Genomic DNA, 16103 nt, shown 5'->3' with positions numbered 1-16103 from the left:
GCCTTATGTAGTAATTAATCCTCCAGAAAGCCTCTTAAAACAGGAAGTAAGTGCACATGAACACTCTCCTAACTTCTAGTGAATGCAGTACAGTCGCTGACATAGCTGCACTGTCCTCCTCATCATCATCATCATCATCTTCACCACTATCTTCTCGAGGAAAACACAAATTTAAATCCAAATTAGAGTTCAGTCAGAGCCTGGGAGTGAATGCATATAATTCTCCATGAGAATTAATGGCTTTATTTTATTGAAACAATGTTCAATTTTACCCGTAACAAGGTTATATCTCACCATTTTGTCTTTCAGCAGGATTGTGCACCCCTTGACGTTGCGAGATAATACGGTGTGTTTCATCATTTGGAGAATATTGCAAGAAATAATTCAGAGAGATGAGTGTACAAAAAAAAATCAGCCGCAAGTCAAATTTGGTGTGGCTATGGATGAGGATCCAGATTTTGTGATTTAAATAGGTATTTATTTTTCAGGGTTTCATCATTATAAATATTATTATTATGTCTGTGTGCTGGCGGAATATGTGGGAAAACAGCTTAAAGCAAAAAGGTGCTGGTTGTTTGGTTAAAGCATCAGTATGTGCTCTTCAGGCAGTTTCTAGATTTACAGTATATGGGTTAAAAATCTATAAGCATAACATCAAATAAAATATGAACATATCACTCCCCTTTAACCTCGTGAATGTCTTCGAGTGCCAACGCTAACTTCACAACGGGCGTCCTGTCTTATAGAGCGTTTTTTTAGCAGAGATCAAACAGACACTGGTGAGCCACAGCCATCAGGGTTGGTGAGCACCACACGCCACTTTAATACGGCAGCGGTCGAAAAGGACCTGTGAACTCTCACAGGCTTCACATCAGGCTGCTGTGGTGCGGCCATCTGGCCCGGACAGCAGACATGAACACCAGTGAGGGAGAAGCTGGCCTTGAATGCCAGGTTTTACATGTAAGGTTCAAGTAGAACGGTTGTGGCTAAACAGTTATAAGATGCTTTACGAGTCAGTTTGAAGTCATATTCATAAGAGATAAAATAAGAAGAAGATTTGAAGGCGAGCCTGTCTGTGTTCAAATGAATTTAGTGGTGACTGTTTGCTTTTTAGGTTTTAGGTTTGTGTGTTATTTAAAGGTCCCATATAATGCAAAATCAACTTTTTAATAATTTAAATCCTTATATTTGGGACTCTGTAGGCCCTATCAGCAAAGTGTGAAAAAATATGTTTTTTGTCTAAGTACAGGAGATGAAACATGTGATGTTGACTTCCTCACTCATTGGGACATCACAATATGCTAAATTCCTGGAATTGTTGCGGAGCGCCGCTTTGTCGGTAAAACATGCGAGAGTGCTGGCGATGGCAGCAGTATCTGAAAACCGGAAGTCTGCGAATAGTTCTATTCTTGGCTCCACAGTGCAGCACAGAGTTCTACACAAACTTCCAGCCTCAGAGGATTTATCTGTCCAGTGGATACATGTTATATATGACAGCAATGTGCCTGCTAGAGTCTGCAAATGATCACTTTTCCAAATGCTAACTGCCGTTAGCTCCCAGTAGCCTTTCTGGCTGATGTAATTTCCTATCCCTTAAGTTTTGTTTTACTTAATTTTTTTTATTTTTAAAGAGATACTACTAAACAGAGTGTTCTGAACAGGGCTGTTTTAGCAGGGTGATTGAACTGCTGCGGTGCTTCATCCTTATGGTATTTTGACCAAAGCATGTCACAGACATGTTCATTAGGACACCAGGGAACTAGTTTAACTTGGAGTCTGTAAAGTCGGTTAATTTTCCAATGTTTACAACGTCTTCTTCTCTGTTTTTTGGTGTAACGTTACAGCGCAACTTGCAGTTCTGACATGTGTACTGCAGCGTTTTGAGTCGTTTCAGCGGGGTTCCGTGTGGACGGAGACATTTCCTGAAACGATGACATCTTTACAAGGAACATTTTGGTTGTTATGTCTGGACGTGGTCTAAGGGTTTAAAATGTTTAAAGTTTTATGGCCAGATTTATGACCCTTGCTCTGTCCGGTGCAGAACAGGGGCACATAGATATGAACGTGTGACATGCATTGCTGTCCTCAAACAGCCTTATCTCACAGTGGGAAACAATGACATTGTCAGATTTAGGTGATGCTGGGATGGAAAAAAGAACGCTGTTGTGTGCTCACATTATGTATTAAACTCTACTCATTTCTTCTGTCGTCAATGAAGAGTTTGAACAAAGAAAACCCAGAGCTTCCTCCCATGTATCATGCATTTGATGACCCATGAGTTCAGTGTTTATATTTGCTTCACCTCTGGGGGGGGGGGGGTGGCAGGGGTGTGAACTTGACAAAAGAACATGGTGTGAGCTTTAAAGCTATCAAAAGGCTTCTCAACACCTTGACAGCCACAGATGGAACAGTCCCGTTACAGTGCACATGCACACTTGAAGAGATACCAGTGGAGCTGTGAGCAAAGCTATTTCCGCTTGCATATTTAACGTGTTTTTTTCACCTTCTGCTCTTATATTATTCATAGTCAGCATGTTGAGGATTTAGGGTTACTACTGTTAATTAAAAGACTATACTATCTACTGTTAGTGCCACATAGACTGTAGGTGCCCTGCTCAGAGAACACTGAGAGGTGTGGGCTTGTTGTTTATTTATTCATCGGCTGAATCAATAAAAGAGTGCTTTCTTGAAAAGATGCCGGCAAAAAAGAGTCAAGCCTGTCACAGCCATCAATATTTGCCACTATATGAGACGAAACATCCATCTGTCCTGCTTATCTATTGCGTACATTCATATTTAATGACACATATCAGTTTTTTTTGGTTTGTTTGATGTGTTTTTCAGGGCTGTGTGGACATAGAAATTGTCAGAGCCAGATTGTGTGTGTGTTCTAACAGATTACATGTATGTCAAATATATGCCCATGTCGCATGAGCGAGAGAGAGAGAGCAGTCATTTCAGAACCCATTGCCCATACATATGACGTTAATAACCTGGCAACATCAAACAACAACGCAGGAGAGTACAGTCCTCGAGAGCTAAATTGCACCCACAAATCCACTGCAAAAGCTTCCATATTTAAATGTATCTAATGTGTGGGATCAATGAAGTTGCGTAACATCGTACCTATATTCCCCCTTCATCACCCAGTGGCCGCACAACCACCAAATCTAATTTGCATTGAATGGCGTTTGAACATTGCAGCTGGTAATGCAGCCTTTGAAGAAACTGACGCTGTCGGTCACAGTGGCGTCCATTCTTATGTGCCATTTATTTTCCTCTTAAAGCGGACCTAGACCGGAAGTTCCAATTAACGCTGTTTTTTTAGTGTGTATCATTACCTTGTTTACGAAACCCTGAAGGTTCAAAACAAACAGTTCAGCCACTGCTGAGAACGCTGTGTTTTATTGTAATCTCGGGCTCGGGATCTCTGAAAAAACCCGGTCCGGTTACGTAAACAGCAGTTCTCCTGAACAGCAGATCCTCTTGCTCCGGGCGCTAGTCTGGGCACATCCGGTTGCGTACATTGAACCGCAGAAGAAGAATAACGTCCTTTGTGGAGGTGTTTCACGAGCGACAGTGTCTTCTGACTCTGGGCCAAAGTCATAAAAGGGACTGCGGCGGGGAGTCGTGACAAAACTATTTTTAAAGATTGTTAAAAAAATGTTTTGATAATGAGTAGCAGTGCATCCACCGTTCCAGAGGGGGGAGCTGCGCTTCTGAGAGCGGGTGTGGTGCTTATGTCACTTCCGGGTATTGGCCAATCACAAGACAGTTGGGAAGGCTCTGTGCTGGCTGGCCAAACACAACACACTCTGTCTGGGGTGAGATTTATGTCTGAAACACCGCGGATGACAAGAGCTTCAATAAGGACAGATTTCTATCGGCTCGTTTACAGCAACTAGGAGGATTTTGAAAATAAAAAACAAGTTAATGTATGTAGAAGTGTGTAAGTAGACCTCCATAACTCACATATATGGGACAGGACCACTCTATGTGAGCTTTAAGTATGAATTTATATTTATAAAATAGACATCATGTGCTATAGAAAAAGAACCAAAACTAGGAAGACCATAAGGAAAATGTTAACTGACCTTGTAAATCAAGTAAGAATTAGGTTTGTTTTCCCATAGAGCTCTTTTTGCAGCCTGCATGTCTCCCCCTGGTGTTGCTTCCAGGTTGGCCTCAGGGAACAAACCAGGTGACTATGCCCATATGACAGTTAGTTTTGCAATGACACAAAAAGTGCACAACCAACTCTTTCTTTAATCCCACAGTTCACGATTTAGAGATGTAACCACTGTAATGTCCCGCTCTTAATCTGTGGTGAACATGTGTCCGCGTCGCATGGGAAAACACTCGTTCCAATTATAGACTTGGCAACAAGAGAGAGAGACAACATTACGGCGAATGTTTGTCCACAGAAATCCTGTGCGATTGAGATGACACGAGGCGCCGCGCTTGACTTCACCGGCCCAATCAGGAAACTCCGTCTGCAGGTTGAGAGGTTAACTGGCTCATTAGAAGATGATGATAATGATCGCTGCTGTTTGCTTTTCGCCACTTGAGGGATCCTGTGCGAAGGCTGCACATTCCTATTGAAGTCTTACATGTTGTGAGAGTGAACAATTGAGTTTGACATGGTTTGATTTCACGGGAGAATATTTTTGCATCTGTATAATTGTTGTTCTATAAATAATATATCTCTGAATCGCACTTGTTTACAGATGTAGAGAAATGTGTGCACAAGGCAGATGAGGAACATGCCAGCTGTTCCGAGGGTGTGCCTGTTTTTTAGGAGGAGGCGTGATTTGTTGAAAAGCATCTTAAGTGTTTTCTTGCTCAACTGTGATTCACTCACCAGTTCAGACTTTTTCCAAAACACATTTAAAGGGTTCACTGCCTTGTGTTATAGGCCTGGGGGCAGTTTCTCTGCCTGACACCATCAATGAGGAATTGGGAAAAGAGGCACTTAGCTGCACATTTGAATTAACATGGCTCGTCTCAGTGAGCTATTATTTTGACAGAAGTGGCACAACAAGAAAATGTGTTATTTACTGAAGGAAGCGGGAAACACTTCCCAAGAGTAAAGTAGAGGCTTTTTTTAACAAATCACGTCTCTGAAGAGCTTCAAGTGAGTGGTGAATCAGAGACTAAAAAAGTGAAGTGTGTCACTTTTGGGGATTTGTTTTAGTTTTTTTGACGACGTTATTATTGTGCCTCTGTTTTGGTCGTCATGAACAAGAAAGTATGTCACATTATTTGTTTGCTGTGTCTGCATCTATCAGACATGACTGAGGGGGCATTTTGTGTGTATACAGAGGCAGCGCAGGAGTGGGAGGGAGTAAGAAGCAGTGATCCCATGTTTTTTGAGCAGTAGAAAGTTTTCATACATAGATAATGAAATAATGATGAAATTGTCTATTGAAAATATATGATGATGAAATAGTCTATTCAATATATATATATATATATATGTATGTATGTATGTATATCATATATTTTCAATAGACAATTTCATCAACATTTCATTATGTCTAATATCAATATACCATCAAATGTTTCATACGTAGATAATGAAATAATAGTTGTCTATTGAAAATATATGGTGATGAAATAGTCTATTCAATATATATATATATATGTATGTATGTATGTATATCATATATTTCATCAACATTGCATTATGTCTAATATCAACATACCATCAAATGATTCATACGTAGATAATGTAATAATGATGAAATTGTCTATTGAACATATATATATAAATATATATGTGTGTGTGTGTGTGTATATCATATATTTTCAATAGACAATTTCATCATCATGAATACTGGAAGATAGTTTTACAAACATCTAATTGGAACAGGATAGGCAGCCGTCCTTCCTCCTTCATTTGCATAAACAACAAAGCAGACTTGATTTTTGCGTATACATCTGCTATCTGCCGCAGGCAGTCTGGGTAATCATTAGTGATGCCGGTCCTGATAAATCCAGACTGGTCTGGATTTGCTCAGGGTAAGAAGTAAAGTGATCACAGAGCAGCTGTTTGGACTCTTCAGTCTGTAGGTAATGTGACCAGAGGAGCGATCGGACATGGGTCAGGTCATGAGATGAGACGATGGAGTCAATATTTGCACTACGCAGATCTAAAGGAGGAACCTATTAACCCCGTCTGAACCTCGGATCTACACTCTGAGCGCTTTCCTCTCTTTTTTTTTGTCTAAACATTGTCACCGACAGTGTTAACTATGGGATTACAAGATTTAAAATGGCTGTTAAGTAGGATGCCTTGTATTTACATGTTTATGCAGGCAGCTTTTAAAGAGGAATTCTGGTTACATTGCTCAGTTCCCATCACATCAACACTCCTTCTTCCTTCCCTAATTGGGTATTCTTACTCATACATTCCTGAACCTGAATATGCAGATAGAAAGTAATCTCCTTGCTTCATGAAAATAAAAAGATACACTGATTTTCTGTGAAAATAAAGGCATTTGTGACGTCAATGTAACTATTTAGCCTTTTCATTCTGTCCTTGTCAGTTGGGATTAAAAACACAGAAAAAAACACGGAAAGTGAACAATAACTGAGTTTCTCTATGTTTGTAGCCCTATTCATGTTTTTCAGATCATGAAAAATCACGAGGCAATTGTTCAAATTTAACCAGGAGACATGCAGGTGATTCATGATGTGATCAAGCAAAGTCAGGCGGTTCTCTTTAAGCACCTGTGTGTATGTAAGCCTGAGTATGTGACCCTTTGTAAGCAAATCTCATACACCTTTCTTTCTTCTTAACATTGGCCAGTGGACTGTTTGCTAAAGGTGTAATTCTAGCTTTCCTTATTCCAGACTTCATCGCTTCAACAGGCCTCTGATCATCAGTCACTGATGAGGGGCGTCTAGGCTGGGAAAACAAACAAAAGCCACCCACTCCAAACACTTCCAGCTTGGGTAGTTTCAATTCCCTATCCTCTCTATAATCCACCAGGGAGACTGGGGCCACTGACCAGGGTCAGAGAGGTTGAAATAACACAGCTACTTCAATTTGACCCCCACGATTAGGCCGCAACCACCATCCTTCATTTGATGTGCCAGTAGATATCATCCACTCAGGCGTATTCAGCTCACTGACAGATGAGTGGCTGCAAAATGATATGTGTGCACATTAGAGAAAATGGATGATCAGTTCTACATGTTCACAGGTTTTGTTCAAAACAGTCACAAATAGTTACTGTGTTCATTGGATATTAAATATGAAAAATAGCATTTTGGGTTTGCTTCAATCAATTGATCTGTGTGCAGCAGAAACGGATAAATGCAGGTATTTCTGAAACTTCAAGAAGGTTCTTTGTGTTTTAAGTGCAGTGTGTAACATAGAACTAAGCCTTTTTTAGCCTGCTATCACCAGTGTTTGCATTTTGCATATGGAAAAATAAGTTTAGAATGCAAACAAAGAAGTGCAACAACCTTTCTGCTATGTGAAGGCCACAATAGTTCCCATTCCCTGGCATAGCAACATGTCACTAATTCTTACATACTGGACTTTTAATGAAAGACTAATCAAAGACAAATTTTTTTCATATGCACAACCAAACATCTAATGTTAAATATAGCCCGTTTTTTAAACCATTGAACCTTATTAATGTGTGGAGAGAATCACTCCACTCCACTCCAATGTTTTCAAATCATTTTTTGTGCCACTTTGTGTAATTATCCTCGTGTGCCTGTGCGCGCAAGTTCTCACAAGCTCTCTCTCTCAAATTATCTGCATATTTTCATCACAATCTCAAATGTGGGAAGCCTTATTTGAAAACCCATAAATGGATCAGCGTCCGTGCAACCGCTGCTCCGTGTTTTTGCCACAGTGATGCATCTCGGCACTGTCACGCTGCTCTCTAATTTGGAAGGAGCCCTGCTCGGGCCTGAAAACACCAGAGAGAAGCGAGGCATTCTCTGACTCAGTGTGGTATAATTAAAGGAAAAAAATGTTTTTGCCGCAGTGGCCTCGTCACACCAGGATGGAAACCCCGGTGAGCCACTAGGGCTGGATTAAAAAGTCTAAAAGGTCTTCGCTGTTGGCTGCTGGCCACACTGAGTCTGAGTGTCCTTATGTGCAAGAGAGGTCCTGTATGTGTGAGTCCATATATTGTCTTTCTTACGAGCGCAACCATTACTGTGAGACTATGTGGACATTGCAAGGACATTTTAGCAGGTCCTCACAAGTTAAAAGGGCTAACAGTTGGTCCTTTTGGTTTGGATTAGAATCAAAATCAGGTTAAGGGTTAGGATTAGGCCTTTAGATCACTCACTAAGTCCTCTCTAATACTGTACAAGAATGTGTGTGTATGTGTGTGTGTGGGGACATACATCTGCTGTCACATTATGGGGACTTCTGTTCCTTATGGGGACAAAAAACAAGTTATCATCATGTAAATTATTAGGGTTAGACCAGTGCTGGAGTTACAGTTAAGGTTAGAGCAGGTCTCCATGAAATTAATCTAAGTGTGTGTGTTCTTCTATTTGTTGCTTTGTGAGGACCATCGTATAATCCATAATGAGTGAGGACGTTTTGGCAAAGTGGGGACATTTTAGGTGGTTTTTACTTCCTTAAAGGACTTTTTGGAGGTTGAGACCTGGTTTCAGGGTTAGGGTTAAGCATCTAGTTGTAATGGTGTAAAGGTTTAGGGTAAAGGGCAAGGGAATGTATTATGTCTATGAGTGTCCTCACTATGAATGAAGTGCAAACGTGTGTGTGTACGTGTGTTTGTGAGTATGGAACCTGATAAAATGTGAATTAAAAAAAGAAAAGCTGTGAAGCTGTGAATAATTTATTTTCTTTCCTCATCTGTTTTATGTTCATGCAACATGCTCTCGTTCTACCCAGCGAGGTTGACTGTTTGAATCATGCTGCCGCTGCTGGCAGTAAATAATTAATGCCAAACTGTTTAAATTAAGTCTCAAGTTACGGGATCATGTTTTGAATCAAATATTATTCACGGACACTTGGGATTAGTTAATAGTATTTTTCTTATTTTTTTTCTGTCAGTTTTGCTTTCAATTGTTGTTCTGACTTCTCCGTGCTCCTGACAGCTCACTGCTGGAGGGAGATGTTTCACATCTGTGTTCTGCTCTTTTCTGTAAAAAAAAAAAAATGCTATAAAAAGCAGGAGAGTTTGGTGATGTGGTTGTGGGGATTTCTATTTACACTCATAGTTAGAGATATAATGCCTTTGTGTTCTGTTTGTTTGAGTTTGCGTGGGTGTGTGCAGATACATACAGTATGTGCAGCCATTAGCTTTTAAGTACTTAAACGCTGGAATCAGCACATGCATAAATATGTAATGGTGAACCAACTATTATTCCACCTATATGTTTTCACATCTCCTGGGAGGTTGAGGCAGGAAATTGTGCTGGGATATTCCTGTGCATAGCAGGGGTCTGAGGAGGATGCGAGGAGCAGGATTTAACGGCAGGAGTCATGGGTCAAAGGTGCCTCCAGGTTCCACATCTGCAACTTTGCCCAGATCCTGTCCCCGGCCGCTGTCAAAGTGGGCAGCCAGCCACAGTCTAATGTGAATTAGCAAGACAAAAGGAGAGCAGAGGGGTGGGCGAAGATGGGCTTTGATTTCTCCGAGATTTATGGGCGTGATGAAATCAGCTTTGAATAAACTGGGTTTGCCTATTTTCGCTGTCATTTAGCCACATCTGAAGACTCTGGGGTTTGTTCTGGGTGACAGACACCCTGCATAAAAAGGCAACAAATCTCAAAAGAAAAAAAAAGGAAAACTAGAGGAGGTCCTCAGCTTCCTCTGAAGTCCTCACATGCCCCATTCAGGGAACCGTCAGCTGGCCGCAGCCCATTGTATGCGCTGCTTCACGACCATTACTGCGTCCCCTCGACAGAATTCCCAACAGTAGGCTCATGTAAATGATCCTCGTGTGTTCATGGGTTACCAGGGAAGCATTTAACTGCATCCATGTGAACGTCCAGAGCTGTGCTGTTGGACATGTTTCACATTAAGGAGAATCGAAAATGATGTCAAGCTCTTTATCCGCTTCACGATCTTTATCTTACTTTACCGAGACAGTGTGTTGATATGAATCCAGACACCACGGTAAGTAGCCTATACTCAGTCGATGTGAGGGTGGCCTCTTCTCAGTCCCCTCTCCCCCACCGTGCATGTCCTGTAGTAAATAGTAGTGGCCCCCAGTGACCCTGGCAGTGATAAATAACCCTTAAGTTTAACTATGTTTGAAAGGGAGCTGTGAGGCCATTATAGGCCTCCAGAGTTTTCTTGACATCTCCAATATGTTATCTGTTTGCCCAGGGACTTTTACCACCGCTACATTTACTGGTCTCTCTGTTGTGTCAGGACCGATGAAAGGAAAAGTTATTTTCAACAACAACAACAACAAACATGTGAGACTGAGATTGTAATTCAGTGTTTGCAGGTTGAGCAGCCCAGAATGAGCTGCGTGACACAATGTGCACATTTCGCGTAGGATGTGTGACCCGTGTTTGTGCACGTGTGCGTTACGGTACGTGCAAAAAGATGGTGAACCTTGTGAATGAATCTGTTAATATATGTGTGTGAAACATAGTGTGTGCATATTGAGCGTATATATAGAGCACGGGCAGCTCCCAACTTTATTTCTGCTGTGAAGTATATAATAAAATTCCTTTGATCAAAGGCAGAATCCTATTTCAATAATCCACTGCGGTGTCAACTTCTGAGAGGGAGCGTGAGAGAAGATTAGTGTCATGTTTCCATTGTATAAGCTTTAAACAGTAAAAAAAAAAGAAAAAAAAAGAGTTGCTTGCTTGACATGGAAGAAATTGCTGTGATTTATTTATTTATTTATTTTAAAAATACCATAAGTCTGAAATAGCAGTCTACAGAGTTTCATTTTGAACAACAAACAAACAAACACATAAAGGTTGGTCTCACTGCACTGCAAAAAGTGTGTCGCTATCACCACCTAGTGGAATAATAAGTAATAGGCCCCTAAACAATTAAATGACATCCAACTTCTCCCTGAAGTGATTTTTTTAACTAGAGATTATATTAAAATGAACTTGACAGACATTATTAGACTTAATCTATTACATACAGGCAACGGTCACATTACATTTTCTCACTGCCTGCTCATCTGCTTCCAGTTGTAACAGAGTTAAATTGTATTATGTTTATTCGATTGTGTTATTATAGTCTTTTTTCAAACACAATTTAATAAATATCTTATGTTTTTGTTCTTGCTATGGAGTTCTCTCTGGATTAAGTTAGTTTGGGATAAGGGTCACTGTCCACTAGAGCTGCAACTAAGGATTATTTTTGCAATCGATGAATCTGTCGATTATTTTCTTGATTAATCGTTTGGTCCATAAAATGTCAGAAAATTTTAATAAACGTTGATCAGTGTTTGTCAAACCTGGAAATGACCATGGTCTCGAATGTCTTGTTTTTCCCACAAACCAAAATGATTCAGTTTGAATGATTTCTTTGTAATGTGGAGAGAAGATGCGAAGAAAAAAAAACATTGAGGCAGCTAAAACAATCAGAAATCTTGTTTTAATAATGAAAAAAGCTTCAAACCGATGACTTGACGATTCATTTAATAATCGATTAATTGTTTCAGCTCCACTGTCCACAGAGAAAAATAGAATTTTCAATGTCTATACTTTTTTTTGATGGTGTATGATAAAGTTGCATCAATTAAACATCACACATACTCACTGTATTTATCTGGCTGCATTATACACATGAGATTGACCACCAATATTACAATGTTTTCCCACACCTCCACCTTGTGGTACAATGTAGCTACTACAATGGAGCTGACACCCAAAATGAGTCCAGAGAAGACTGATGTAACAGGGTACATGCAGGAATCCTTGAGTTCATTTCAATGCCTTTTTAAAGGTGCATTATGTAATAAATCTAAAGCTATTGGCCATAAAATCCTCCTGATATGTCACAGAGACTCAGGAATAATGTTCATATAACAAACTGAACTCACCAACAACAACAGTACAGACAAAATATTTGCATTAAAAAAAATATTTTGCAGACAAATCATGTTTATGTTTTGAAATCATGTTTTGGCATGTGGCGCCACCTACCACCGTCTACCAATCATTTCAGTCAGTAGATTCTCAGCTGCCGAGCAAACGCGGGTTGCCAGTTACGTCAGAAAACGAAACCTAAAAGACCTCTGTGTTTTGAATTTGAATGTAGTAACCGTTTTTGGCCACATTCTTACATATGGCACCTTTAAGACTTTGTTAAGACTTTTTCAAGACCTTCTCAAAATATTTTAAGACCTTATCGCCACTTCAAGCTGTAATCAGCATCACATATTTAACTTACAAAACAGTTTTAGTTTGCAATTAAATCTATAGAGCACAATTTCGGGCGAGTTCGGGTATTATTTTGCGCCAGGAGCAAAATATGCCCATGTGGCCCCGCTTCCATCTTGCAGGGCTAGCATGCCTGCGCATCGTTGTTTTTAACAAACAAGAGGAGGAAAATAAATACATGCATGCATACTTTTAACAGTCAAACTCTATGGACAAAATATAATGAAATCGCAACTTTTTAAGGGCCTTAATTTGCCCAAAATTGATTGATCAACTTTTAATCCTTTTTAAGACCCCGCGGACACCCTGTAATAGAAAGGCAGACTCGTGTTAACAAAAGAAACTCGGTGAAATGTTCTGCAGTAAGAAGGATTTATTTCAAAAGGTTTATTTTGAAGAATACTGACACATAAAATGGAAACAGGTTTGTACAAAGCAAATTAATCGTACGACAACACAACAGGCAACACAAAGTAGGCTATACATTTCAAGAATAGTAGGTAAAAAATAAGCACCATTTTTAAAAACTAGATTACAAAATGCAATTGGCATATCAAGTACAATGATAATTCAGACAAAAAACTTCATAAGTTTAGTAAAAAACTTGTTTCTTTCTTTTTTGTTTATTTCTGAGGATTTTACTCATTTTCCTTCAAGAACACACATTATTCTAAGTAAGGCACGTTGTTCAAAGCAAATTAAAGACGAAAAAAAGGGAGAGACGACACAAACGGGAAAAGCTTGGTACTCTGGCAGTTGAAGCGGCATCTCTTTGGCACAGCTGCATGACTTGTGAGAGACACAGACTCACAAAACGAGGATGACAATGTTAACGTTGACAACAATATGTACAAAAATGTATGTAAAAAAAGAATTGTTATAAATATGTCTAAAAACCACAGACACTATGTACATCCTTCTATTAAAGAAAGGGCGGGATTGTTCGTCGTTGTTATCACACGCGATGGACTCGTGGAGGTGTTGGGTGTCAGCATGCAACTAAAGTCAATATGTCACCAACATATTGCTTAACGTACTTCGAGGAAACACTGTCGCCACGGGAATCGCTTTGTACGAGGGTGTTGGAATTCACGCACACAGCAAACGTGTGCGACGATTGTCAGCATATGATGAATGGATGCTAAAATACAGCAAACGGCAACAGCGATTCGCAGCTGCGAGAAAGTATCTCCTGTCTGTTTTTGTTTTTTTTACAACTGTTAGTGACACATGCACTTTTGTTATATTGTTGGGATGTCAGTCTCTGGTCTGTGGGCAGTAGGCACAGTGCGATGTTGTAGTAAGGGGGTCTTCCTTACGACCCCTCCTCTTGTCTCCTCCTCGCCCTCCTCTCATTCCTTCTTCCTCAGGACGATATAAATGAGGCCACTGATGAGACTGAGAGGGAAAGCTACCCAGGCCAGCACGTAGGCGTAGCCGAACTGTGTGTGCGGGGTGTCATCGGGACACATCACAGTGTAGATGATCGCCCCACACATCACGAACAGACCTAGGAGAGACGACAACAACAACAGGGGTGAGGAGCGATCTGAAGGAATTTGAAGGGGAATGCAGGATGAGCTCACTCCTCCTCCTCCTCCTCACTCCTCCTCCTCCCGCATCTGCTCAGGGTGTGACCGGTCAGCGTGTGATGAAGTCATACTCACTCGCAAAGATCTGGAAGATGGCGGTGAAGTAGAAGCGTCCGCCCTTGACGAGTTTGAAGAGCTGGAACACGAACGCGAGGAGGGAAAAGAAGCAGAAGAGGACCGACAGGATCATGAGGGCTTGCACCGCCTGGATCCAGTCTAGAAAGACAAAAAAACGATAAAGCGTGAATTGTGGAAAACTTTTCCGTGACAATAACTGCACAACGTGTGTGTTTTTTTTAAACCTTCATTGCTGGACGGCTTGCAGTGGTAGCCTCCGCTTGACGATATCAGGCAACTGTACCATAGATCTGTGCTCCTATCCCCACCTACAGACCACGCCTGGTAAACACAACAACACAGAGACATTTAAATACACTGAAGCGTCTAAGGAAACAATATCCAACAGCAATAATAATAATAATAATAATAATAATAATATGCAGTCATGCATGCGATAAAGAGTTAGATGTAGAGTCTGTGCTCTCTTCTTCACATCATGGCTAAGATAGAGTGAAAAGAAATAAGTTAATAAAATGAACTTACACTGGCTGCTGTGGACACGATGAGGAGAATGAGAATGATTAAGTGCAAGACGAGCACTCCGAGCAGAATGAGCAGCATTTTTCAAGTAGATCTGGAGGAAAACACAAGACACAAATGAGGCAATCCATATTTTTTTTTTTTTTTTTAAATCCCCATTCTAGGAAAAACCCAACCCAGCTCCACAGCATCCGCTCGTCTCGCCACCAGATGGCGCTACACCCTCACTTCTGCAACAAACCGCAATGTTTACCTCAGTGTGAAAGTATCCTCTTACATTCAAACGTTAAAAAAAAAAAGAGAGGGAACTCTAATTTCTTCCCGATGAGCTCGAAAGCTCCGTGTGGCGCCGTGATAATGAAACAGAATCGTTTTTTGTTTTTTTTTAAAGTTGATTCACGTCACTTTGAATCTACTTCGCCGTGCAGATCGTTTCCTCCACGTCTTCAGCAACGAGTTTTAGCGGATTACTGCGAAAATGAGCGGACACGTTCGAACGACTAATCGATGCATGCTGCTGGAAAACAGACGCAATCCATCTGCGTGGAAACAGAGAGCGAAAGAGAGAAAACATTCATGTAGTAGTGCCGCCCCGCCATGCGTCAGCTTGTTATAGCCATTTGATCCGCACTACGTTTCTAAACATACACCGAAACAGAGCGAGGCAACAAATACAAGCGCAAAACACTTTCAACTGTCGTGCGTAAAAGTAGCTGCGTAAAAGTAACTCCAGAGTCGTTTTTTCACATTTAAAGTCCAGGGGAGTGTGAGGTTAAGAAAAAAAAAAAAAAGTCAATGAAAACGTCAAAACGAAAGTGGCAAAAAAAAAAAAAGGAGGAAGAAGCTCCAACACATACGTCCAACTTACGAAAAGGCAAAGCAGGAGGTTCGTCTGAGTGAAAAAAAGGGAGTTTGGGGAAAGTTATCACCAAGCAGCTTCTGCCTCTCTCGACTGTTTCTCTGTAGCTACTATTCCAGATGTGGCTCTTTCTCTCTCTCACACACACACACACACACCCCAGTCCCGTTTCTTTCTCCGCCTGAGAGAGAACACCGCCCTGCAGGCCCTGCACGTCACCAGAGGCCCGCTCCAAAACTTTTTTTTTTCCTCCCTCCTGTCCCTTCCCCCCACCGCACCTTCCCCTCTTCCCTCAGTAGCCTATCGTCTGGATTATAGTAAAGTCTGCAGGGATTGTAAGGAACATCCTAAGGTATTATTGTGCACAATCTAAAGCCCGCAAATGTAAGCAGCCTCTGCTTTTATGACTTAAATAAAAACGCATTTATATGTTCCACATATCATTTTTTTACTGAGTCAATGCAACAAGGACTGACTTTGTCTTTCCGTCTGGGAGTAGCATATAACTCAAAAAGTACGATTTTCATTCATTAAAGGTGCATTATGTCATAAATCTAAAGCAACTGGCCATACAATTCTCCTAATATGTCACAGAGACTCAGGAATAATGTTCATATAACAAACTGAACTCACCAACAACAGTACAGCCAAAATATTTGCATTAAAAAAAAATGGAATAAAGGTTTAT

General features: G+C 40.7%; 1 protein-coding gene across 2 annotated transcripts; it reads right to left on the bottom strand.

The window, feature by feature from the left end:
* Window positions 1-12725: 12725 nt before the first annotated feature.
* Window positions 12726-15577, bottom strand: LOC310932611 (peripheral myelin protein 22-like). 2 transcript variants are annotated; one of them, XM_083895937.1, is made up of 5 exons: window positions 15414-15577; window positions 14560-14650; window positions 14259-14355; window positions 14032-14172; window positions 12726-13874 (listed from the first exon to the last, which is right to left on the bottom strand). In XM_083895937.1, exons 2-5 carry the CDS (start codon window positions 14635-14637, stop codon window positions 13717-13719), a joined length of 474 nt encoding a protein of 157 aa, XP_083752063.1. In that variant the 5' UTR covers window positions 14638-14650; window positions 15414-15577; the 3' UTR covers window positions 12726-13716. The 2 variants fall into 2 exon arrangements, with proteins under 2 accessions (XP_083752063.1, XP_083752062.1); XM_083895936.1 differs by having other exon boundaries at window positions 15425-15577.
* Between the last annotated feature and the right edge of the window lie 526 nt (window positions 15578-16103).

This window comes from Microchirus variegatus, assembly GCF_963457635.1.
Source record: "Microchirus variegatus genome assembly, chromosome: 10".
Classification (NCBI taxonomy): domain Eukaryota; kingdom Metazoa; phylum Chordata; class Actinopteri; order Pleuronectiformes; family Soleidae; genus Microchirus; species Microchirus variegatus.
Note: the sequence above shows the minus strand (reverse complement) of the source record. Positions and strands in the feature narration are given on the sequence as shown.